The sequence below is a fragment of the Chiloscyllium punctatum genome, chromosome 42, assembly GCF_047496795.1.
Source record: "Chiloscyllium punctatum isolate Juve2018m chromosome 42, sChiPun1.3, whole genome shotgun sequence".
NCBI classification, from domain to species: domain Eukaryota; kingdom Metazoa; phylum Chordata; class Chondrichthyes; order Orectolobiformes; family Hemiscylliidae; genus Chiloscyllium; species Chiloscyllium punctatum.
Genome location: NC_092780.1, coordinates 48,575,729 through 48,600,314, shown reverse-complemented (window position 1 = coordinate 48,600,314; position 24,586 = coordinate 48,575,729). Strand labels below are relative to the sequence as shown.

Sequence of the window (24,586 nt, the reverse complement as noted above, 5' to 3'; positions counted from 1 at the left end):
TTGCAAGGCTGGCCTTTCTGAATTGTTGTTGAATTGAGTGGCTGGTCCGGGCTATTGGAGCGGGCAGGTGAGAGTCAGCCACACGGTTGTGAGTCCAGAGACACAGGTAGGCCAGAGCAGACAACATTAGCAATCCAAAAATGTGCAGGTCAGGTGAATTGGCCAGGCTAAATTGCCTGTAGTTTTAGGTGAAGGGGTAAATGTAGGGGAATGGGTGGGTTGCTCTTCAGAGGGTCGGTGTGGACTTGCTGGGCCAAAGGGCCTGTTTCCACACTGTAGGGAATCTAATCTAATCTAATTAGTGATGCAGGTTGGTTTTTAACTACAATTGATGATCATCTTTTGATTGGACCCGAAATGTGGAGCAGAAAAGCCAATCACTGATCATGGAGACTCAAAGCTTGACTTTAAAGGTGGAGATTGGAAAGACTGAGCTTGTATTGTCTACAGTTTCGGAGATTTTGTGCGACTTGTTTGAAAACTGAGAGACTGGGACTTTTTCCCCTGGAGCTTCGGAGGCTGAGAGGTGACCTGATAGAGGTTTATAAAATCATGAGAAGTATAGATAAGGTGAATGGCAGGTGTGTCCTTTCCCTCGGGTGGGGAATTTCAAGACTGGGCGGCATATTTTTTTAAAGTGAGAGGAAAAAGATTTTAAAAAGCCATGAGGGGCAATGTCTTTACACAGAGAGTAGTCCGTGTGTGGAATGTACTTCCAGAGGAGGTGGTGGATGTGGGTATAGTTACACTGTTTGAAAAATATTTCGATAAGTACATGAACAGGAAATATTCGGAGGGATATGGGCCAGGTGCAGGCAGTTGGGACTAGTTTAGGTTGAGATTATATCTGGCATGGACTGGGTGGACCGAAGGGTCTGTTCTGTGCTGTTTGACTCCATAACTGATAACAGGACTTTGCAAAGTAAATACAGAGAAACAATTTGCTCTTTTGGAAATTGAAGAGCATGAAGGAGAGGCTTTACATTAGAGCCAGGAGCTATTCTTCACACGGGATAGTTGAAATATGAAACTCTACCCCCTCCACCTCAAAAGTCTGCCACATTGAGGGTGAATTAAGGGTCACATTATTTTGATGAGTATAGGTGTCTGAAGGAAATGGGCTCCATTATCCATGACATTACTGATTGGCAGAATAAGCTTCAAAGACTGAGTGGCCTCCTCCTATCCTAACATTACTCCATTGGTGAGTAAGGAGAGTCAGACCAGGCGTGGGTACACCCCCCAGGGCCCAGTGTGGGAAGGCTATAAATAACAGAGAAACAGTGTTCCGATTCAGGCCCCTGCAGTCTGCAGAGAGAGAGTTTGATCTGAAGTTTTGTGGCCAGTGACAGACAAGGTTGGTACTGTTTTATTGGAGACTAAAGCACAAGGTAACGGCAACTTAAATAACCAGGGTCTGAAACTGAAGACAGTCACATATAAATTCAATCAGTAATGAAAGAGAAATCTATTTACTGAGAGAATGGTGGAAATGTGGAACTCCCTTCCAGAGGAAGTGGGTAAGGTGAATAAACACTGGGACGTTAACATGGACTTCCTTGGTTCAGAGGTAGGGACACTACCGCTGCATGACAAGAACCCTTATAGGGAGACAATGGCCTAATGGTATTATTACTAGACTGTTAATCCAGACATCCGGGTAATGTTCATGGGACTCGGGTTCAGATCCCGCAGTAACAGAGGGTGGAATTTGAATTTGAATATCTGGAATTAAGTGTCTAATTATCAGGGAAAACCCATCTGGGTCACTAATGTCCTTTAGGGAAGGGAACGGCCATCCTTACCTGGTCTGGCCTACATGTGACTCCTGGGTAATTAGGGATGGGAAATAAATGTTGGTCTTAAAAGTGACGCTCACATCCCATAAATGAATGAATTTTGAAGAAATACTGATACAATTAGAGGGGAGCAGGATCAATAGAAGGAAGAATAACAGGAAATATTAGTGGAAATTGTTGACAAGGGTGGGAGAAGGCTAGTGAGGAGGAGAAACACAGACAGTTGTGAAAGCTGAACAGCCTGTCTCTGAGCTGTAATTACTCCATCATTTTAAAAGGCCATATTGAGGTCTGTTGATGTTTATCCTGCTGGTCTGTACAAAGGGGGAGCTACAGTCAAACACTGGGAGCTCCCCAGGGCTGTGTCACTTCATTGGTTCACCCTCAGACAGAGACCAGAGCTAGTTCAGCTCCTGGCACTGGCAAAGACGGGCACAGAACCAGAGAGATGTTATGGCACAGAAACAGGTTCTTCAGCCAACAGTGACTGTACCATCCTGATTCCACTCAGCCGAACCTGGCCTGTAGTTCTGTGGGATCTAGTTCTTTTTCCATATAATATATATTTATTTATTTATTGAACAACTTTTACTCTTTTACAAAGAAAAGTTATAAAAGTACAAAAATACAGAAAGGTAGAAATAATGCCATATTATTATATTATAGTAATGTTAACTACCTACTTCTCTTCAAGATACAATCGCCTCATATTTACTTAGCTTAACCTAAATTAAAATAAACTCAAATTAAATGTTTCTCAAAGTTAATTGAGTTTTTTGAAGAAGTAACAACGAAGATTGATGAGGGTAAAGCAGTAGATGTGATCTATATGGACTTCAGTAAGGTGTTCGACAAGGTTCCCTGTGGGAGACTGATTAGCAAGGTTAGATCTCATGGAATACAGGGAGAACTAGCCATTTGGATACAGAACTGGCTCAAAGGTAGACGACAGAGGGTGGTGGTGGAGGGTTGTTTCTCAGTCTGGAGGTCTGTGACCAGTGGAGTGCCACAAGGAAAAGTGCTGGGTCCTCTACCTTTTGTCATTTACATAAATGATTTGGATGCGAGCATAAGAGGGACAGTTAGTAAGTCTGCTGATGACACCAAAATTGGAGGTGTAGTGGACAGCAAAGAGGGTTGCCTCAGATTACAACAAGATCTGGACCAGATGGGTCAATGGGCTGAAATGTGGCAGATGGAGTTCAATTCAGATAAATGCGAGGTGCTGCATTTTGGGAAAGCAAATCTTAGCAGGACTTATACACTTAATAGTAAGGTCCTAGGGAGTGTTGCTGAACAAAGAGACATTGGATTGCAGGCTCATAGCTCCTTGAAAGTGGAGTCACAGGTAGATAGGATAGTGATGAAGGCGTTTGGTATGCTTTCCTTTATTGGTCAGAGTGTTGAGTACAGGAGTTGGGAGGTCATGTTGCTGCTGTACAGGACATTGGTTAGGCCACTGTTGGAATATTGCGTGCAATTCTGGTCTCCTTCCTATCGGAAAGATGTTGTGAAACTTGAAAGGATTCAGAAAAGATTTACAAGGATGTTGCCAGGGTTGGAGGGTTTGAGCTATAGGGAGAGGCTGAATAGGCTGGGGCTGTTTTCCCTGGAGCGTCAGAGGCTGAGGGGTGACCTTTTAGAGTTTTACAATATTATGAGGGGCATGGATAGGGTAAATTGGCAAAGTCTTTTCCCTGGGGTGGGGGGAGTCCAGAACTAGAGGGCATAGGTTTAGGGTGAGAGGGGAAATATATAAAAGAGACGTAAGGGGCAACCTTTTCACGCAGAGGGTGGTACGTGTATGGACTGAGCTGCCAGAGGATGTGGTGGAGGCTGGTACAATTGCAACATTTAAGAGGCATCTGGATGGGTATATGAATAGGAAGGGTTTGGAGGGATATGGGCTGGGTGCTGGCAGGTGGGACTAGATTGGGTTGGGATATCTGGTCGGCGTGGACAGGTTGGACCGAAGGGTCTGTTTCCACGCTGTACAGCTCTGACTCTGACTCTAAATGAAACAGTATTAAGTTAAATTACAATCCAATAAAATGACATTACATGACACAACGTTACATTACTCCACTTGCTGCACCTTCACAGAAACTCCTGTCCACAGTTATTATACCGAAATTCACTCGGACCTCCTCCCTCTCACCGTGGTCCCCAGACCACTAAATACAACCCTTGCGGTTATATAAGGCCCTAATCTGTCCCAGCGATAGGTCCATGTCCATGTAAGTTAGAAAGGGCCCCCCTGTCTTATAAAATTACTCTGTTCCATGGCGCACCATACTTGTCAAATTATCTTGGGGGATGTGTTCCATCACAAGTCTGTGCCACCCCACAAGACCTGGAGGTTTCTCTGGTATCCAGTTCATGAGGATGTTCTTCCTCACACAGTGTGTAAGAATGTTAAATAACCTCTTCCTGTGCTCACCCAGACAGGGCAGATGCAGTAGTCCCAAACAAAGGGATACCGGATTCACCTTAACTTTAACTGGAGTTCAAGTTTTGCTTCATTAATAGGATGTGGGTTTCACTGGCTGGACCAGCACTTATTGCTCATCCCTAACTGCCCTTGAGAAGGTAATGGTGGGCCCATGTTTCTGTGGCAGAGGATGCTCTTGGGCAGGAAACTCCAGGGTTTTGACTCAGTGACAGTGAAGGAACAGTGATACATTTCCAAGTCAGGATGGGGAGTGGCTTGGAGGGAATGTGCAGAGGGTGGTGGTCCCATGTATCTGCTACCCTTGTCCTTCTAGATGGCAGTGGTTGTGGGTTTGGAAGGTGCTGTATGAGGATCTTTGGTGAATTTCTGCAGTGTATCTTGTAGAATAGGACACACTGCTGCTACTGAGCATCAGTAATGGAGGGAGTGGATGCTTATGGATGTGTTGCCAATCAAGTGGCTGCTTTAACCTGGATGGTGTCAACCTTCTTGAGTGTTGTGCCTTCCAAATGAACCTGTTGGACCATAACCTTGTGTTGTGTGATTTCTAACTTCTTGAGTGTTGTTGGGACTGCCCCCATCCAGGAAGGTGGGGAGTATCCCACACACCCCTGGCTTGAGCCTTTTTTTTTGGAAGACTGTGTTTTTTGGGAGGGGGGGGGGGGGGTTGATCAGGAGGTGAGTAGCACACTGCAGTATCCCAGGCCTCTGGCCTAGGCTTGTAGCCACAGTATTTGTGCAGCTAGACCAGTTCAGTTTCTGATCTATGTTGATGGGGCTATTAGTGATGGTAATGCCATTGAGTGCCATCCAGCAATGGTTAGATTCTCTCTTGTCAGAGATGGTCATTCTCTGGCACTCATATGATGCGACTATTACTTGTCAATGAACAGCCAAAGGTCAGATATTACCCAGGCCTTGCTCCATTCAGACTTGGATTGCTTCAATAGCTGAGGAATTAAAAATGGTGTTGACCATTGTGCAATCATCAGCTAACATTACATTTCTGATTTTCAAATGGAGGGATACAGACAGACTGGATGGTTACTAGGATACAGGCAGACTGGGTGAACACTGGGATACAGGCAGACTGGGTGGACACTGGGATACAGGCAGACTGGGTGTACACATGGATTCAGACAGTCTGGGTGGACACTGGGAAGCACATACTGGGTGTACACTGGGATACAGACAGACGGCATGTAATCTGGTATACAGGCTGACTGGGTGTATCTTAGGATACAGGAAGACTGGGTGTACACTGGGATACACGCATATTGGGTGTACATGGAGGCACATACCAATTGGGTGTACATTGGGACACAGGCAAACTGGGTGTACACTGGTATACAGGCCGACTGGGTGAGAACTAGGATACAGGCAGACTGGGTGCACATGGAGACACAGACAGACTGGGTGTTCACTGGTATACAGGCAGATTGGGTGTATACAAGGATACAGGCAGACTGGGTCTACATTGAGACATAGGGGAGAAAGTGAGGACTGCAGATGCTGGAGATCAGAGCTGAAAATGTGTTGCTGGAAAAGCGCAGCAGGTCAGGCAGCATCCAAGGAGCAGGAGAATCGACGTTTCAGGCATGAGCCCTTCTTCAGGAATGAGGAAAGTGTGCCCATCAGGCTAAGATAAAAGGTAGGGAGGAGGGACCTGATGGAAGATTCTGGAACAGTTGTTCCCCAAGTCCCTCCTCCCTACCTTTTATCTTAGCCAGCTGGACACACTTTCCTCATTCCTGAAGAAGGGCTCATGCCCGAAACATCGATTCTCCTGTTCCTTGGATGCTGCCTGACCTGCTGCGCTTTTCCAGCAACACATTTTCAGCTCTACATTGAGACATAGACCAACTGGTTGTACACTAAGTTACAGATAGACTGAGTGCACACTGGATCATAGATAGACTGGGTGTATATTGGGATACAGACGGACTGAGTGTACACTGAGATACAGACTGGGTGTACTCTGGGATACAGGCAGACTGGGTATACACTAGGATACAGATGGACTGGCTGTACACAGGGATACAGGCAGACTGGCTGTACACTGCAATACAGATGGACTGGGTGTACACTGAGATACAGACACACAGTGTGTACACTGGTACACAGATAGACTGGGTGTATTGAGACACAGACAGACTGAGGGTACACTGGGACACAGAGACTGGGTGTACACTGGGGTACAAGCAGACTGGGTGTACCCAGGTATACAGATGGACTGAGTGTACACAGGGATATAGGCAGACTGCATGTATACTGGGATTCAGACAGAGTGGGTGTACACTGGGATATAGGCAGTCTTGTGTACAGGGAAACAAAGACTGACTGGGTGTACACGGGGATACAGGAAGCCTGGGTGTACATTGGGATATGGGCAGACTGGGTGTATACTGGGATACAGGCACACTGGTTGTACATGGCGATGCAGGTAGACTGGGTGAACACTGGGATACGAGCAAACTAGATGTATACTGGGATACAGACAGATACGTGTACAATGGGATACAGGCAGACTGGGTGTGAACTGGGATACAGGCAGTCTGGGTGTACACTGGGATATGGGAAGACTGGATGTACACTGGGAAACAGACAGACTGTGTGTACACTGGGACACAGGCAGACTGTGTGTACACTGAGACACAGACAGACTGGGTGAACATTGGGATACAGGCAGACTGGGTGTACACTGGGACACAAGCAGACTGGGTGTACACTGAGACACAGACAGACTGGGTGAACACTGGGACACAGACAGACTGGGTGAACATTGGGATACAGACAGACTGGGTGTACACTGAGACACAGACAGACTGGGTATACATTGGGATACAGACAGACTGTGTGTACACGGAGATACAGGCAGATTGTGTGTATACTGGGATACAGACAGACTGGGTATGCACCAAGACACAGGGTGTACACTGGGATACAGAGAAACTGGGACTATCAGGGATATAGGCCGACTGGGTCTACACTGGGATATGGAGAGAATGGATGTACAGTGGGAGACAAACAGACTGGGTGTACACTGGGACACAGAGAAACTGGGTGTTCACTGGGAATCAGACTGGGTGTACATTGGGATATAAGCCATCTGGGGGCACACTTGGACACAGACAAACTATGTGTACAGTGAGATACAGACAGACTGAGTGTATACTGGGAATGCATTGACACTGGGATACAGGCAGACTGGGTGTGAACTGGGACACAGGCAATCTTGTGTATACTGAAACATAGATGGACAGGGTGTACACTGGGATACAGGCAGACTAGGTGTACACTGAGACACAGACAGGATGTACACTGTGATACAGACTGGGTGTACACTGGGATACAGGCAGACTGGCCATACATTGGGATACAGAGAGAGTGGGGTGTACACTGAGACACAGACAGACTGGGTGTACACCATGAGGGAGTGGGTGAGGGAGGCTGTGCACCATTATTGTTCTGCATTCATTGAAGCAAAACATGGAAAGGATTAAAACTCACATCTCTGAGATTGAACGTGATCTCCAAATTGGTCCAGAAGTTATTGGAGAAGTCAGGGTACATGTCGAGAACCTCGAGCAGATCATCTCGCAGGATACGATGTAAATCACAGTATGTAAGAGCCCGGACATCAGAGTTAGATTTCCCTGGCCTGGCATAAAGGCTGATCGGTTCTCCAAATGTGTCGTTCTTCCCTGGAATAATAAAAAAAACCCAAAAATATCAAACCTCTGCACTGGGACCACACAATGTTCAGAGAGTCTGACCAGCCTGGCTCTGTGGGGAGCACTGTCATGTCTGGGGGAGAAGTCACACATTCATGTCTCACTCCAGGATCTTTTTCAGAAACAGGAGCAGGTCATTCAGCCCATCGATTGAATGATTTCTTCTTATACCCTTGGAGCAGGTTTGTGGGAACCCACCATTCTTTTCCAAACGTGTGGTACATTTTTGCTGAGCTCACATTGGTGGTTCTTTGTAAGAGAAGTCACGTTTAGTCCCATATTCCTACTTACTATTGGTCAGCCTATGTATTCCTCATCCTCAAGATGTGGTCTAAATCCTTTTGAGAATTAGTTACGTAACAATTCCAACCACCTTTTCCAGTCGACTCTTTCAGACTGACAACTCTCTGGGTGAGAAAAGCAATCTGCTAGGTCTTTTGCCGATCAATTTGAATCAGTGGTCTTTGGTTTTTGCCAGATAGCAGAACAATTTTATTTAATCCATCTCAGTGCTTCACAAGCATTTTCCCACTGACACCCCAAACCAAGGCTTGAAAATTGTCTCATGCCCTCAGACAGAGTAAGGACCTGCTTGAGCAGGATATCTTGGTCCTCAGCGGCACGGTGGCTCAGTGGTTAGCACTGCTGCCTCACAGCGCCAGGGACCCGGGTTCAATTCCCACCTTAGGCGACTGTCTGTGTGGAGTTTGTACATTCTCCCCGTGTCTGCGTGGGTTTCCTCCGGGTGTTCTAGTTTCCTCCCACAGTCCAAAGATGCACAGGTCAGGTGAATTGGCCATGCTAAATTGCCCATAGAGTTAGGTGCATTAGTCAGGGTGGGTGGGTTGCTCTTCGGAGGGTCACTGTGGACTGGTTGGGCCAAAGGGCCTGTTTCCACACTGTGGGGAATCTAATCTAATCATTCAGCTCCCCAGCAGCCATTGCTAGCATTCTCAAGACCCTAAAATCTAACTTGGGATCCCTAGTTGGCGTCTTCTCCTCCATTTTGGGAAGCTCAGCTCTCTTGAATCTGACTATAATGAAGAAGGATATCTAAGAGAACAAAAGGATCTTAATCCGAATGGATGGTGGATGAATTTTTATTTTGATAAGTGCAAGGCTTTTGGACTTTGGTAAAGCAAACCAGGGTAGGACTTACACAGTAGGGCCGTGTGGAGTGCTGTTGAACAGAGAGACTGAGGAGTTCAGGTACATAGTTCCTTGAAGGTGGTGTCACGGGTAGACAAGGTAGGGAAGAAGGCATTTGTCTCACTTGCCTTCATTGGTCACACCTTTCAGTACAGGAGTTGGCACATCGTGCCATGGTTATACAGGACTTTGGTGAGGGCACTTTTGGCGTACTGTGCACAGTTCTGATGACAATGCTTTGGGGAGGATATTACAACGGACAGGGTACAGAAAAGATTTACAAGGATGTTACCAGGACTGGGAAGGTTTGAGTTATAAGGAGAGGCTGGGGCTATTTTTCCTGGAGCATAGGAGGTTGAGAGGTGAACTTATAGAGGTTAATAAAATTACAAGGATCATAAGGAAGGTGAGTAGCAAAGGTCTTTTCCCCAGGGTATGGGAGTTCAAAACTGGAGGACAAACGTTCAAGGTGAGATGGGGTAGATTTAAATGGGACCTGAGGGGCAATTTGTTTCACACTGAGAGTAGTTTATATGTCACAGAGAGTCATAGAGTCCTACAGCACAGAGACAGGCCCTTTGGCCCAAACTGGTCCATGCCGACCAAAATGTCCATCCATGCTAACCCCATTTCCCTGCACTTGGCCCATATCCTTCTAACCCTTTCCTATCTGTGTATTTGTCCAAATGCCTTTTAAATGTCGTTAATGTCCCCACCTCAACCACTTCCCCGACAGCTCATTCCATCTGCGTACCACCCTCTGTGTGAATAACATTACTCCTCAGGGTCCCTTTTATTCTTTCCCCTTGAACCTTAAACTGACCCCCTCTAGTCCTCGGTTCCCCAACCCTGGGAAAATGACTGAGTGCGTTCACCCTACCCAGGCCTCTCATGATCTTATACACTGCTATAAGATCTCAGTCTCCTACACTTTAAAAAAAAAAAGTCCCAGCTTGTCCAACCTCTCCCTATAACTCAGACCAGTGAGTCCTGGCAACATCCTTCTAAGTTTTTTCAGCCCTCTCTCTAGTTTCATAACATCCTTCCTATAGCAAGGTGACCAAAATGTGGAAGCACGTGCCAGAGGGAGTGGTAGTTGCAGGTTTAGTTACAACATTTAAAAGATATTTGGACAGGTGCATGAATTAGAAAGGTTTAGAGGGATAAGGTAGACAAACAGGAGACTGGGGGAACACAGCGAGGCAGGCAGCATCAGGAGGGAGAGGGATACAGCAAGGCAGGCAGCATCAGGAGGGAGAGGGAACACAGCAAGGCAGGCAGCATCAGGAGGGAGGGGGATACAGCAAGGCAGGCAGCATCAGGAGGGAGAGGGAACACAGCAAGGCAGGCAGAATCAGGAGGGAGGGGGATACAGCAAGGCAGGCAGCATCAGGAGGGAGAGGGAACACAGCAAGGCAGGCAGCATCAGGAGGGAGAGGGATACAGCAAGGCAGGCAGCATCAGGAGGGAGAGGGAACACAGCAAGGCAGGCAGTATCAGGAGGGAGGGGGATACAGCAAGGCAGGCAGCATCAGGAGGGAGAGGGAACACAGCAAGGCAGGCAGCATCAGGAGGGAGGGGGACACAGCAAGGCAGGCAGTATCAGGAGGGAGGGGGACACAGCAAGGCAGGCAGCATCAGGAGGGAGGGGGACACAGCAAGGCAGGCAGTATCAGGAGGGAGGGGGACACAGCAAGGCAGGCAGCATCAGGAGGGAGGGGGACACAGCAAGGCAGGCAGTATCAGGAGGGAGGGGGACACAGCAAGGCAGGCAGTATCAGGAGGGAGGGGGACACAGCAAGGCAGGCAGCATCAGGAGGGAGAGGGAACACAGCAAGGCAGGCAGCATCAGGTTGGAGGGGGACACAGCAAGGCAGGCAGCATCAGGAGGGAGAGGGAACACAGCAAGGCAGGCAGCATCAGGAGGGAGGGGGACACAGCAAGGCAGGCAGTATCAGGAGGGAGGGGGACACAGCAAGGCAGGCAGCATCAGGAGGGAGGGGGACACAGCAAGGCAGGCAGTATCAGGAGGGAGGGGGACACAGCAAGGCAGGCAGCATCAGGAGGGAGGGGGACACAGCAAGGCAGGCAGTATCAGGAGGGAGGGGGACACAGCAAGGCAGGCAGTATCAGGAGGGAGGGGGACACAGCAAGGCAGGCAGCATCAGGAGGGAGGGGGACACAGCAAGGCAGGCAGCATCAGGAGGGAGAGGGAACACAGCAAGGCAGGCAGCATCAGGAGGGAGGGGGACACAGCAAGGCAGGCAGTATCAGGAGGGAGGGGGACACAGCAAGGCAGGCAGCATCAGGAGGGAGGGGGACACAGCAAGGCAGGCAGTATCAGGAGGGAGGGGGACACAGCAAGGCAGGCAGCATCAGGAGGGAGAGGGAACACAGCAAGGCAGGCAGAATCAGGAGGGAGGGGAACACAGCAAGGCAGGCAGAATCAGGAGGGAGGGGAACACAGCAAGGCAGGCAGAATCAGGAGGGAGGGGGACACAGCAAGGCAGGCAGCATCAGGAGGGAGAGGGAACACAGCAAGGCAGGCAGAATCAGGAGGGAGGGGAACACAGCAAGGCAGGCAGAATCAGGAGGGAGGGGGACACAGCAAGGCAGGCAGCATCAGGAGGGAGAGGGAACACAGCAAGGCAGGCAGAATCAGGAGGGAGGGGGACACAGCAAGGCAGGCAGAATCAGGAGGGAGAGGGATACAGCAAGGCAGGCAGTATCAGGAGGGAGGGGGACACAGCGAGGCAGGCAGAATCAGGAGGGAGGGGAACACAGCAAGGCAGGCAGCATCAGGAGGGAGAGGGAACACAGCAAGGCAGGCAGAATCAGGAGGGAGGGGGACACAGCAAGGCAGGCAGAATCAGGAGGGAGAGGGATACAGCAAGGCAGGCAGTATCAGGAGGGAGGGGGACACAGCAAGGCAGGCAGTATTAGGAGGGAGGGGTACACAGCAAGGCAGGCAGTATCAGGTTGGAGGGGGACACAGCAAGGCAGGCAGTATCAGGAGGGAGAGGGACACAGCAAGGCAGACAGTATCAGGAGGGAGAGGGACACAGCAAGGCAGGCAGTATCAGGAGGGAGGGGGACACAGCAAGGCAGGCAGAATCAGGAGGGAGGGGGACACAGCAAGGCAGGCAGTATTAGGAGGGAGGGGTACACAGCAAGGCAGGCAGTATCAGGTTGGAGGGGGACACAGCAAGGCAGGCAGTATCAGGAGGGAGAGGGACACAGCAAGGCAGACAGTATCAGGAGGGAGAGGGACACAGCAAGGCAGGCAGTATCAGGAGGGAGGGGGACACAGCAAGGCAGGCAGTATCAGGAGGGAGGGGGACACAGCAAGGCAGGCAGTATCAGGTTGGAGGGGGACACAGCAAGGCAGGCAGTATTAGGAGGGAGGGGTACACAGCAAGGCAGGCAGTATCAGGAGGGAGAGGGACACAGCAAGGCAGGCAGTATCAGGAGGGAGAGGGATACAGCAAGGCAGGCAGTATCAGGAGGGAGGGGGACACAGCAAGGCAGGCAGTATTAGGAGGGAGGGGTACACAGCAAGGCAGGCAGTATCAGGTTGGAGGGGGACACAGCAAGGCAGGCAGTATCAGGAGGGAGAGGGACACAGCAAGGCAGACAGTATCAGGAGGGAGAGGGACACAGCAAGGCAGGCAGTATCAGGAGGGAGGGGGACACAGCAAGGCAGGCAGAATCAGGAGGGAGGGGGACACAGCAAGGCAGGCAGTATTAGGAGGGAGGGGTACACAGCAAGGCAGGCAGTATCAGGTTGGAGGGGGACACAGCAAGGCAGGCAGTATCAGGAGGGAGAGGGACACAGCAAGGCAGACAGTATCAGGAGGGAGAGGGACACAGCAAGGCAGGCAGTATCAGGAGGGAGGGGGACACAGCAAGGCAGGCAGTATCAGGAGGGAGGGGGACACAGCAAGGCAGGCAGTATCAGGTTGGAGGGGGACACAGCAAGGCAGGCAGTATTAGGAGGGAGGGGTACACAGCAAGGCAGGCAGTATCAGGAGGGAGAGGGACACAGCAAGGCAGGCAGTATCAGGAGGGAGGGGGACACAGCAAGGCAGGCAGTATCAGGAGGGAGGGGGACACAGCAAGGCAGGCAGTATCAGGAGGGAGGGGGACACAGCAAGGCAGGCAGTATCAGGAGGGAGGGGGACACAGCAAGGCAGGCAGTATCAGGAGGGAGAGGGACACAGCAAGGCAGGCAGTATCAGGAGGGAGGGGGACACAGCAAGGCAGGCAGTATCAGGAGGGAGGGGGACACAGCAAGGCAGGCAGTATCAGGAGGGAGGGGGACACAGCAAGGCAGGCAGTATCAGGAGGGAGAGGGACACAGCAAGGCAGGCAGTATCAGGAGGGAGGGGGACACAGCAAGGCAGGCAGTATCAGGAGGGAGGGGGACACAGCAAGGCAGGCAGTATCGGGAGGGAGAGGGACACAGCAAGGCAGGCAGTATCAGGAGGGAGAGGGATACAGCAAGGCAGGCAGTATCAGGAGGGAGGGGGACACAGCAAGGCCGGCAGTATCAGGAGGGAGGGGGACACAGCAAGGCAGGCAGTATCAGGAGGGAGGGGGACACAGCAAGGCAGGCAGCATCAGGAGGGAGGGGGACACAGTAAGGCAGGCAGTATCAGGAGGGAGAGGGACACAGCAAGGCAGGCAGTATCAGGAGGGAGGGGGACACAGCAAGGCAGGCAGTATCAGGAGGGAGGGGGACACAGCAAGGCAGGCAGTATCAGGAGGGAGAGGGACACAGCAAGGCAGGCAGTATCAGGAGGGAGGGGGACACAGCAAGGCAGGCAGTATCAGGAGGGAGGGGGACACAGCAAGGCAGGCAGTATCGGGAGGGAGAGGGACACAGCAAGGCAGGCAGTATCAGGAGGGAGAGGGACACAGCAAGGCAGGCAGTATCAGGAGGGAGAGGGATACAGCAAGGCAGGCAGTATCAGGAGGGAGGGGGACACAGCAAGGCCGGCAGTATCAGGAGGGAGGGGGACACAGCAAGGCAGGCAGCATCAGGAGGGAGGGGGACACAGCAAGGCAGGCAGTATCAGGGGGGAGGGGGACACAGCAAGGCAGGCAGTATCAGGAGGGAGGGGGACACAGCAAGGCAGGCAGTATCAGGAGGGAGAGGGACACAGCAAGGCAGGCAGTATCAGGAGGGAGAGGGACACAGCAAGGCAGGCAGTATCAGGAGGGAGGGGGACACAGCAAGGGAGGCAGTATCAGGAGGGAGAGGGACACAGCAAGGCAGGCAGCATCAGGAGGGAGAGGGACACAGCAAGGCAGGCAGTATCAGGAGGGAGAGGGACACAGCAAGGCAGGCAGCATCAGGAGGGAGAGGGACACAGCAAGGCAGGCAGTATCAGGAGGGAGAGGGACACAGCAAGGCAGGCAGTATCAGGAGGGAGGGGGACACAGCAAGGCAGGCAGTATCAGGAGGGAGGGGAACACAGCAAGGCAGGCAGCATCAGGAGGGAGAGGGACACAGCAAGGCAGGCAGTATCAGGAGGGAGGGGGACACAGCAAGGGAGGCAGTATCAGGAGGGAGGGGGACACAGCAAGGCAGGCAGTATCAGGAGGGAGAGGGACACAGCAAGGGAGGCAGTATCAGGAGGGAGGGGGACACAGCAAGGCAGGCAGCATCAGGAGGGAGGGGGACACAGCAAGGCAGGCAGTATCAGGAGGGAGGGGGACACAGCAAGGCAGGCAGTATCAGGAGGGAGGGGGACACAGCAAGGCAGGCAGCATCAGGAGGGAGAGGGACACAGCAAGGCAGGCAGTATCGGGAGGGAGAGGGACACAGCAAGGCAGGCAGTATCAGGAGGGAGAGGGACACAGCAAGGCAGGCAGCATCAGGAGGGAGGGGGACACAGCAAGGCAGGCAGTATCAGGAGGGAGGGGGACACAGCAAGGCAGGCAGTATCGGGAGGGAGAGGGACACAGCAAGGCAGGCAGCATCAGGAGGGAGGGGAACACAGCAAGGCAGGTAGTATCAGGAGGGAGGGGGACACAGCAAGGCAGGCAGTATCAGGAGGGAGGGGGACACAGCAAGGCAGGTAGTATCAGGAGGGAGAGGGACACAGCAAGGCAGGCAGTATCAGGAGGGAGGGGGACACAGCAAGGCAGGTAGTATCAGGAGGGAGAGGGACACAGCAAGGCAGGCAGTATCAGGAGGGAGAGGGACACAGCAAGGCAGGCAGTATCAGGAGGGAGGGGGACACAGCAAGGCAGGTAGTATCAGGAGGGAGAGGGACACAGCAAGGCAGGCAGTATTAGGAGGGAGGGGGACACAGCAAGGCAGGCAGTATCAGGAGGGAGAGGGACACAGCAAGGCAGGCAGTATCAGGAGGGAGGGGGACACAGCAAGGCAGGCAGTATCAGGAGGGAGGGGGACACAGCAAGGCAGGCAGTATCAGGAGGGAGAGAGACACAGCAAGGCAGGCAGTATCAGGAGGGAGGGGGACACAGCAAGGCAGGCAGTATCAGGAGGGAGGGGGACACAGTAAGGCAGGCAGCATCAGGAGGGAGAGGGACACAGCAAGGCAGGCAGTATCAGGAGGGAGGGGGACACAGCAAGGCAGGCAGTATCAGGAGGGAGGGGGACACAGCAAGGCAGGCAGTATCAGGAGGGAGAGGGACACAGCAAGGCAGGCAGTATCAGGAGGGAGAGGGACACAGCAAGGCAGGCAGTATCAGGAGGGAGAGGGACACAGCAAGGCAGGCAGTATCAGGAGGGAGGGGGACACAGCAAGGCAGGCAGTATCAGGAGGGAGGGGGACACAGCAAGGCAGGCAGTATCAGGAGGGAGGGGGACACAGCAAGGCAGGCAGTATCAGGAGGGAGGGGGACACAGCAAGGCAGGCAGTATCAGGAGGGAGGGAGGGGGACACAGCAAGGCAGGCAGTATCAGGAGGGAGGGAGGGGGACACAGCAAGGCAGGCAGTATCAGGAGGGAGGGAGGGGGACACAGCAAGGCAGGCAGCATCAGGAGGGAGGGGGACACAGCAAGGCAGGCAGTATCAGGAGGGAGAGGGACACAGTAAGGCAGGCAGTATCAGGAGGGAGGGGGACACAGCAAGGCAGGCAGTATCAGGAGGGAGGGGGACACAGCAAGGCAGGCAGTATCAGGAGGGAGGGGGAACACAGCAAGGCAGGCAGTATCAGGAGGGAGAGGGACACAGTAAGGCAGGCAGTATCAGGAGGGAGAGGGACACAGCAATGCAGGCAGTATCAGGAGGGAGGGGAACACAGCAAGGCAGGCAGTATCAGGAGGGAGAGGGACACAGCAAGGCAGGCAGTATCAGGAGGGAGAGGGACACAGCAAGGCAGGCAGTATCAGGAGGGAGGGGGACACAGCAAGGCAGGCAGTATCAGGAGGGAGAGGGACACAGTAAGGCAGGCAGTATCAGGAGGGAGGGGGACACAGCAAGGCAGGCAGTATCAGGAGGGAGAGGGACACAGCAAGGCAGGCAGTATCAGGAGGGAGAGGGGGACACAGCAAGGCAGGCAGTATCAGGAGGGAGAGGGACACAGCAAGGCAGGCAGTATCAGGAGGGAGAGGGACACAGCAAGGCAGGCAGTATCAGGAGGGAGGGGGACACAGCAAGGCAGGCAGTATCAGGAGGGAGGGGGACACAGCAAGGGAGGCAGTATCAGGAGGGAGAGGGACACAGCAAGGCAGGCAGTATCAGGAGAGAGAGGGACACAGTAAGGCAGGCAGTATCAGGAGGGAGGGGGACACAGCAAGGCAGGCAGTATCAGGAGGGAGAGGGACACAGCAAGGCAGGCAGTATCAGGAGGGAGAGGGGGACACAGCAAGGCAGGCAGTATCAGGAGGGAGAGGGACACAGCAAGGCAGGCAGCATCAGGAGGGAGAGGGACACAGCAAGGCAGGCAGTATCAGGAGGGAGAGGGACACAGCAAGGCAGGCAGTATCAGGAGGGAGAGGGACACAGCAAGGCAGGCAGTATCAGGAGGGAGGGGGACACAGCAAGGCAGCATCAGGAGGGAGGGGGACACAGCAAGGCAGGCAGTATCAGGAGGGAGAGGGACACAGCAAGGCAGGCAGTATCAGGAGGGAGGGGGACACAGCAAGGCAGGCAGCATCAGGAGGGGGAGAGGGACACAGCAAGGCAGGCAGCATCAGGAGGGAGAGGGACACAGCAAGGCAGACAGTATCAGGAGGGAGGGGGACACAGCAAGGCAGGCAGCATCAGGAGGGAGAGGGACACAGCAAGGCAGGCAGTATCAGGAGGGAGGGGGACACAGCAAGGCAGGCAGTATCAGGAGGGAGAGGGACACAGCAAGGCAGGCAGTATCAGGAGGGAGAGGGACACAGCAAGGCAGGCAGTATCAGGAGGGAGGGGGACACAGCAAGGCAGCATCAGGAGGGAGGGGGACACAGCAAGGCAGGCAGTATCAGGAGGGAGGGGGACACAGCAAGGCAGGCAGCATCAGGAGGGGGAGAGGGACACAGCAAGGCAGGCAGCATCAGGAGGGAGAGGGACACAGCAAGGCAGGCAGTATCAGGAGGGAGAGGGACACAGTAAGGCAGGCAGTATCAGGAGGGAGGGGGACACAGCAAGGCAGGCAGTATCAGGAGGGAGGGGGACACAGCAAGGCAGGCAGTATCAGGAGGGAGGGGGAACACAGCAAGGCAGGCAGCATCAGGAGGGAGAGGGACACAGCAAGGCAGGCAGTATCAGGAGGGAGGGGGATAGAGCAAGGCAGGCAGTATCAGGAGGGAGAGAGACACAGCAAGGCAGGCAGTATCAGGAGGGAGGGGGACACAGCAAGGCAGGCAGTATCAGGAGGGAGGGGGATAGAGCAAGGCAGGCAGTATCAGGAGGGAGGGGGACACAGCAAGGCAGGCAGTATCAGGAGGGAGGGGGACACAGCAAGGCAGGCAGTATCAGGAGGGAGGGGAACACAGCAAGGCAGGCAGTATCAGGAGGGAGGGGGACACAGCAAGGCAGGCAGTATCAGGAGGGAGGGGAACACAGCAAGGCAGGCAGTATCAGGAGGGAGGGGAACACAGCAAGGCAGGCAGTATCAGGAGGGAGAGGGACACAGTAAGGCAGGCAGTATCAGGAGGGAGGGGGACACAGCAAGGCAGGCAGTATCAGGAGGGAGAGGGACACAGTAAGGCAGGCAGTATCAGGAGGGAGGGGAACACAGCAAGGCAGGCAGTATCAGGAGGGAGAGGGAACACAGTAAGGCAGGCAGCATCAGGAGGTGAAGAAGTTAACATTTCAGGTGTAACCCTTTCTCTGGACTGGGGGTGGGTGTTGGGGGAAGCTGCAGATAAAGAGGGTGATGGGGGCAGGTGGTGAAGTGGGGATAGACTGAAGGCAGGCAGAGGGTATGACCTGGTTGGTCAATGGGAGGAATGAATCCGGTGGGTGGGTGGGGATATGGGCCTGGCTTACTTTGGGGAAATCTGGTCAATGTGGATGAGTTGGAGCAAAGGGCGTGTTTCTGTGCTGTATATCTTTGTAACTTTATAAGATGGAAAGCCTCTATCCTTTAGCTCTCTCTATCTCTTCTGTTCCAAGAAGGAACAATCTGAAACCTTTCAGCTCCCTCATCCCTGGGAACAGCCTGCTGAAGCTGGCTGAGGGTTTGCTGTCTTTTACAAAGTTGCCCCATGGGGCTGGGGCTGAGCCAGTGATTTGTAAATTTGTTGTACACTCCCTTTGCTTTTCACCTTGTATTCCTGTTTGTCTAACCACCTTGCCAATGTGCCCTGCCACCCTGTGCGAAAGGTTGCCAATCTCTCCCTGATTGTCCCCTCTTTGAAAGTCCTGCCGTTTCTGATGCACAGCCTTGCTTTAGTTTCTCTCCCAAATTGCAACAATTCACACATCCCACAGTGAACCCCATCTGCCGAGCATCATGTAGATTCACCACCCTGGCTAGGTCACTGTGAAATCCATAACAGACTGGCTACAGCACAGAAACAGGCCATTCAGCCCATCATGTTTTCACTGGCTCTCTAAAGGAGCAATTCGATTACAGCCACTCGCCCACTCTTTCCCCATAACATTCTTCCTTTTCAGGTAATCATCCAATTCCCTCTTGATTGAACTGGCCCCACCACACTCTGCAGACCGCCCACTGCGTGGTCCTCATGTTTTCCTGAGAACCTTTCGGTGGTGCTGTCTGATTCTCAATCCTTCCATCAATGGGTACTGTTGCTCCCTATCTATTCTGATCTGGTCCCTCATGATTCTTAATCATTCCATCAAACCCCATCTTGATCTCCTCTAGGAAATCAGTCCCAACCTCTCCAATCTTCCTGAAGATCCTCGAAATATCTGCTGGGCTGTCAATCAGCCGAAAATGAGGACTGCACTCCACTGGTCACAGGCCTCCAGTCTGAAAAACAACCCTCCACCACCACCCTCTGTCTTCTACCTTTGAGCCAGTTCTGTACCAAATGGCTAGTGCTCCCTGTATTCCATGAGATCTAACCTTGCTAATCAGTCTCCCATGGGGAACCTTGTCGAACGCCTTACTGAAGTCCATATAGATCACATCTACTGCTCTGCCCTCATCAATCCTCTTTGTTACTTCCTCAAAAAACTCAATCAAGTCTGTGAGACATGATTGCCCATGCACAAAGCCATGTTGACTATCCCTAATCAGTCCTTGCCTTTCCAAATACATGTACATCCTGTCCCTCAGGATTCCCTCCAACAACTTGCCCACCACCAAGGTCAGGCTCACTGGTCTATAGTCCCCTGGCTTGTCCTTACCACCCTTCTTAAACAGTGGCACCACGTTTGCCAACCTCCAGTCTTCTGGCACCTCACCTGTGACTATCGATGGCATTTATCATTTATGTAATATTTTGGATGCGAGCATAAGAGGTATAGTTAGTAAATTTGCAGATGACACCAAAATTGGAGGTGTAGTGGACAGCAAAGAGGGTTGCTTTGGATCACAAGATTAGAAGTGGGAGACTGAGTTTAATTCAGATAAATGCGAGGTGCTGCATTTTGGGAAAGCAAATCTTAGCAGGACTTATCCACTTAATGGTAAGGTCCTAGGGAGTGTTGCTGAACAAAGAGACCTTGGAGTGCAGGTTCATAGTTCCTTGAAAGTGGAGTCACAGGTAGATAGGATAGTGAAGGGGGTGTTTGGTATGCTTTCCTTTATTGGTCAGAGTATTGAGTACAGGAGTTGGGAGGTCATGTTCCGGCTGTACAGGACATTGGTTAGGCCACTGTTGGAATATTGTGTGCAATTCTGGTCTCCTTCCTATTGGAAAGATGTTGTGTAACTTGAAAGGGTTCAGAAAAAATTTACAAAGATGTTGCCAGGGTTGGAGGATTTGAGCTATAGGGAGAGGCTGAACAGGCTGGGGCTGTTTTCCCTGGAGTGTCGGAGGCTGAGGGGTGACCTTATAGAGGTTTACAAAATTATGAGGGACATGGATAGGATAAATAGACAAAGTCTTTTCCCTGGGGTTGGGGAGTCCAGAACTAGAGGGCATAGGTTTAGGGTGAGAGGGGAAAGATACAAAAGAGACCTAAGGGGCAACATTTTCACACAGAGGGTGGTACGTGTATGGAATGAGCTGCCAGAGGATGTGGTGGAGGCTGGTACAATTGCAATATTTAAAAGGCATCGATCCCAGGGAAAAGACTTTGCCTATTTACCCTATCCATGACCCTTTTGTAAACCTCTATAAGGTCACCCCTCAGCCTCCGACGCTCCAGGGAAAACAGCCCCAGCCCGTTCAGCCTCTCCCTATAGCTCAAATCCTCCAACCCTGGCAACATCCTTGTAAATCAATAGGAAGGGTTTGGAGGGATATGGGCCGGGTGCTGGCAGGTGGGAATAGATCGGGTTGGGCTATCTGGTCGGCATGGATGGGTTTGACTGATGGGTCTGTTTCCATGCTGTACATCTCTATGACTCTATGACTGCAGATGCTGCAGAGTCAGAGTCAAAATGTGTGGTGCGATCATCAGGGAACATCCCCTGCTTATGGTCTTCTGATGGAGGGAAGTTCATTAAAAGGTTTGAAGATAGTTGGATCCAGGACCTGACTTTGTGAAGCTGTGGTGGGACAGCAGCAGAAATCCCAATCTCTTAACAAGTCACAGCACCCCCATCCCCACACCCAATTCATCCTGAGCTTATTTTCTTTTGGGGAAGGCCGTGGTGCTATTATCGCTGGACTATTAAACTAGAAATCCAGCGAATGTTCTGTGGGACCTGGATTTGAATCCTGCCATGGCAGATGGTGGAATTTGAATTCAGTACAGAGTCAGGAGTTAAAGTTTTCATGATGACCATTGAACACTGTCAGAAAAAACCCATGTGGTTCACTAATGTCCTTCAGGGAATGAAATCTGCCCTCCTTACCTGGTCCAGCCTACATGTGACTCCAGGCCCACAGCAACGTTGGTGACTCTTCACTGCCCCCTGGGCAATTAGGGACGTGTAATAAATGCTGGCCTAGTCAGAGAAGCTCACATCCCGTGAGTGAATTCGTAAAACAAAATCTTTTCTGCAGCTTTTGTGAACTGTGGTGTCTGAGCCCATTCGTCCTCTGTGTCCAATGGTGCCCACCACTGCCCCCTACAGGAAGACCATCCCAAACTCTAACAGCTAGAGGGATACAGCTGACATACCCAAGATGGCTACCACCACATCATTACGCAGGATCTCGATAGAGCCACGGGATATGAAGTAGAGCGCTGTCAATACGTCGCCATAGTGGACCAGTGTGTCACCAGGAGGAGCATGTGTGGTCTTGAACTTCATCGCCAGGGCCCTCAGGCAGCCCGGGCTAGCCCCCTTGAAGACCTTACAGTTCTGGAGGAGGCTCCTGTTCAGGTGGAGGCAAATGTCGGCCTGCAAGCATTCTGGGAAGCCTTTCAACACCTGAACCAAGAGAGAGAGAGAGAGAGAGAGAGAGACAGGACCCAGTCAGTTCCAGTAAAAAGGGGCAACACTTTGAGGACATTACAATAAATCAAGGAAATGTGGCTGCTGGAAATCTGAATCAAAAAGAGAAATTGCTGGAGAACCTCGATAGGTCTGTAGGGAGAAAGCAGAGTTAATGTTTCGAGGCTCCATCCGAACTGATCATAGCTGAGAAAAAGGTGTAGAGCCCTAAAGATTGCAGGGTCCCCAAGTGGAGAGTGAGACGCTGTTTTTCCAGCTTGCACTGAGCTTCCCTAGAGCACTGCAGCAAGCCCGAGACCGAGGTATTGACCAGGGAACAGGGTGGGGGGTGGTTAATGGGGCAGGCAGCTGGAAAGTTTGTTTGGAGCCTTGGATAGTGAGGAGGGAGGAGGTAAACATGTTACACCTTCTGCGATTGCAAGGGAATGTACCATGAGGTTGTGGGGAGGGGTGAGGATCGCAGATGCTGGAGAGTCAGAGTCAAAATGTGTGTTGCTGGAAAAGCACAGCAGGTCAAGCAGCATCCGAGGAGTAGGGGAGTCAATGTTTCGGGCATAAGCCCTTCATCAGGAATATGGGGGAGGGGTGGAGGCTGGGATTGGGAGTGGAGGAGGAGTGGACCAGGGTGGGTCCCAGAGGGTGTAGTCCCTGTGGAATGTTGACAGGGGAGGGGAGGGGAGTGTGTATCATCTCACTGGAAAATGGCAGCTAATGATCCTTTGGAGTCAGACGCTGCTGGAATGGGAAGTGAGGACCGGAGGGTGGGGTGGGGGGGGGGGGGGAGTGAGGGCAGAGGTACGGGAAATAAATCAGACCCAGCTAAGGGCCCTGTCTACCTCAGGTGAGGGAAATAGGTCGATATTTCTGAGGGCCCCCCCACTCCATGGAAGGTGGGATCCTTAGGGACAGATGTGCCGGAGATGCAGAAACTGGGAGAATGGAGTAGAGTCCTTACAGGAAGCAGATTGTGAGGGTGTATGGTCAAGGTAACTGTGGGAGTCAATGGGTTGTAACTGTTATACAGTTTGGGTAACCACTTTGCAGAACACCAACACTCCTCTCTGTAAAAACCAGCCTGAGCTTCCAGTTGCCCATTTCAGCACAGGAGTGTGTTCCCTGGCTAAAGTCTCGGTCCCGGGCTAGCTGCAGTGCTCCAGTAAAGCTCAGCACAAGCAACAAGATCAGCAGCTCATTCTCGAACTGGGGACCCAGCCGCCTCTGGGACTCAACAATGTACTCAATATCGTTTGAGACTGATTCCTTCCTTCGGTGTGTTTCACCCAGCCCCACACCCAGTCCTGTTATCACATGGATGGCCTTGAGGACAGCCAGCCCTTTCTCTGGTACTCTCAGCTCTCATTATGACTTGTTCAGACTCTCTTCTGTCTTGGCCTATATCAATAACCTCCTTGCTTACCTGCCCCTATCACATCCCTCGTTGTAGGTTCCGCCTCCAACCTATCTTCCCACATCGCCCTTCCCCCAAAACCTCACCTTCAGCATAAAAACAAACTTTTACCAGATGCTAACAGTTCTGAAGAAGGATCACTGGACTCAAAATGTTAACTCTGCTTTCTCTCCCACAGTTGCTGAGAGACCTGCTGGGTTTCAGCAATTTCTGGTTTTGCTTCCAAAACATTTTTAGTTTCTGACGGAATTTCGTGCCCATATTTGAGTATATCAGACTCTGATTCCAAAGCCACTAACCTCCCCCCCCTCCCATTTCCCACTCACTATCCCCCCTCCCCACTCCCTCCCATTTCCCACTCACTATCCCCCCTCCCCATTCCCTCCCATTTCCCACTCACTATCCCCCCTCCCCACTCCCTCCCATTTTCCACTCACTATCCCCCCTCCCCATTCCCTCCCATTTCCCACTCACTATCCCCCCTCCCCATTCCCTCCCATTTCCCACTCACTATCCCCCCTCCCCACTCCCTCCCATTTCCCACTCACTATCCCCCCTCCCCACTCCCTCCCATTTCCCACTCACTATCCCCCCTCCCCACTCCCTCCCATTTCCCATCACTATCCCCCCTCCCCACTCCCTCCCATTTCCCACTCACTATCCCCCCTCCCCACTCCCTCCCATTTCCTACTCACTATCCCCCCTCCCCACTCCCTCCCATTTCCCACTCACTATCCCCCCTCCCCACTCCCTCCCATTTCCCATCACTATCCCCCCTCCCCACTCCCTCCCATTTCCCACTCACTATCCCCCCTCCCCACTCCCTCCCATTTCCCACTCACTATCCCCCCTCCCACTCCCTCCCATTTCCCACTCACTATCCCCCCTCCCCACTCCCTCCCATTTCCTACTCACTAACCCCCCTCCCCACTCCCTTCCATTTCCTACTCACTATCCCCCCTCCCCACTCCCTCCCATTTCCCACTCACTATCCCCCCTCCCCACTCCCTTCCATTTCCTACTCACTATCCCCCCTCCCCACTCCCTCCCATTTCCCACTCACTATCCCCCCTCCCCACTCCCTCCCATTTCCCAT

General features: G+C 52.4%; 1 protein-coding gene across 2 annotated transcripts in view; it reads right to left on the bottom strand.

The window, feature by feature from the left end:
* kcnh6a (potassium voltage-gated channel, subfamily H (eag-related), member 6a) overlaps positions 1 to 24,586 on the bottom strand; it is a 557,988-nt gene that overhangs the window by 21,172 nt on the left and 512,230 nt on the right. For both annotated transcript variants that reach the window (XM_072561924.1, XM_072561925.1), the window contains 2 exons: positions 21,806 to 22,058; positions 7,762 to 7,955 (listed from right to left, as the gene is read on the bottom strand). In XM_072561924.1, coding sequence (XP_072418025.1) covers positions 7,762 to 7,955; positions 21,806 to 22,058 — 447 coding nt within the window. The remainder of the gene's footprint in view (positions 1 to 7,761; positions 7,956 to 21,805; positions 22,059 to 24,586) is intronic.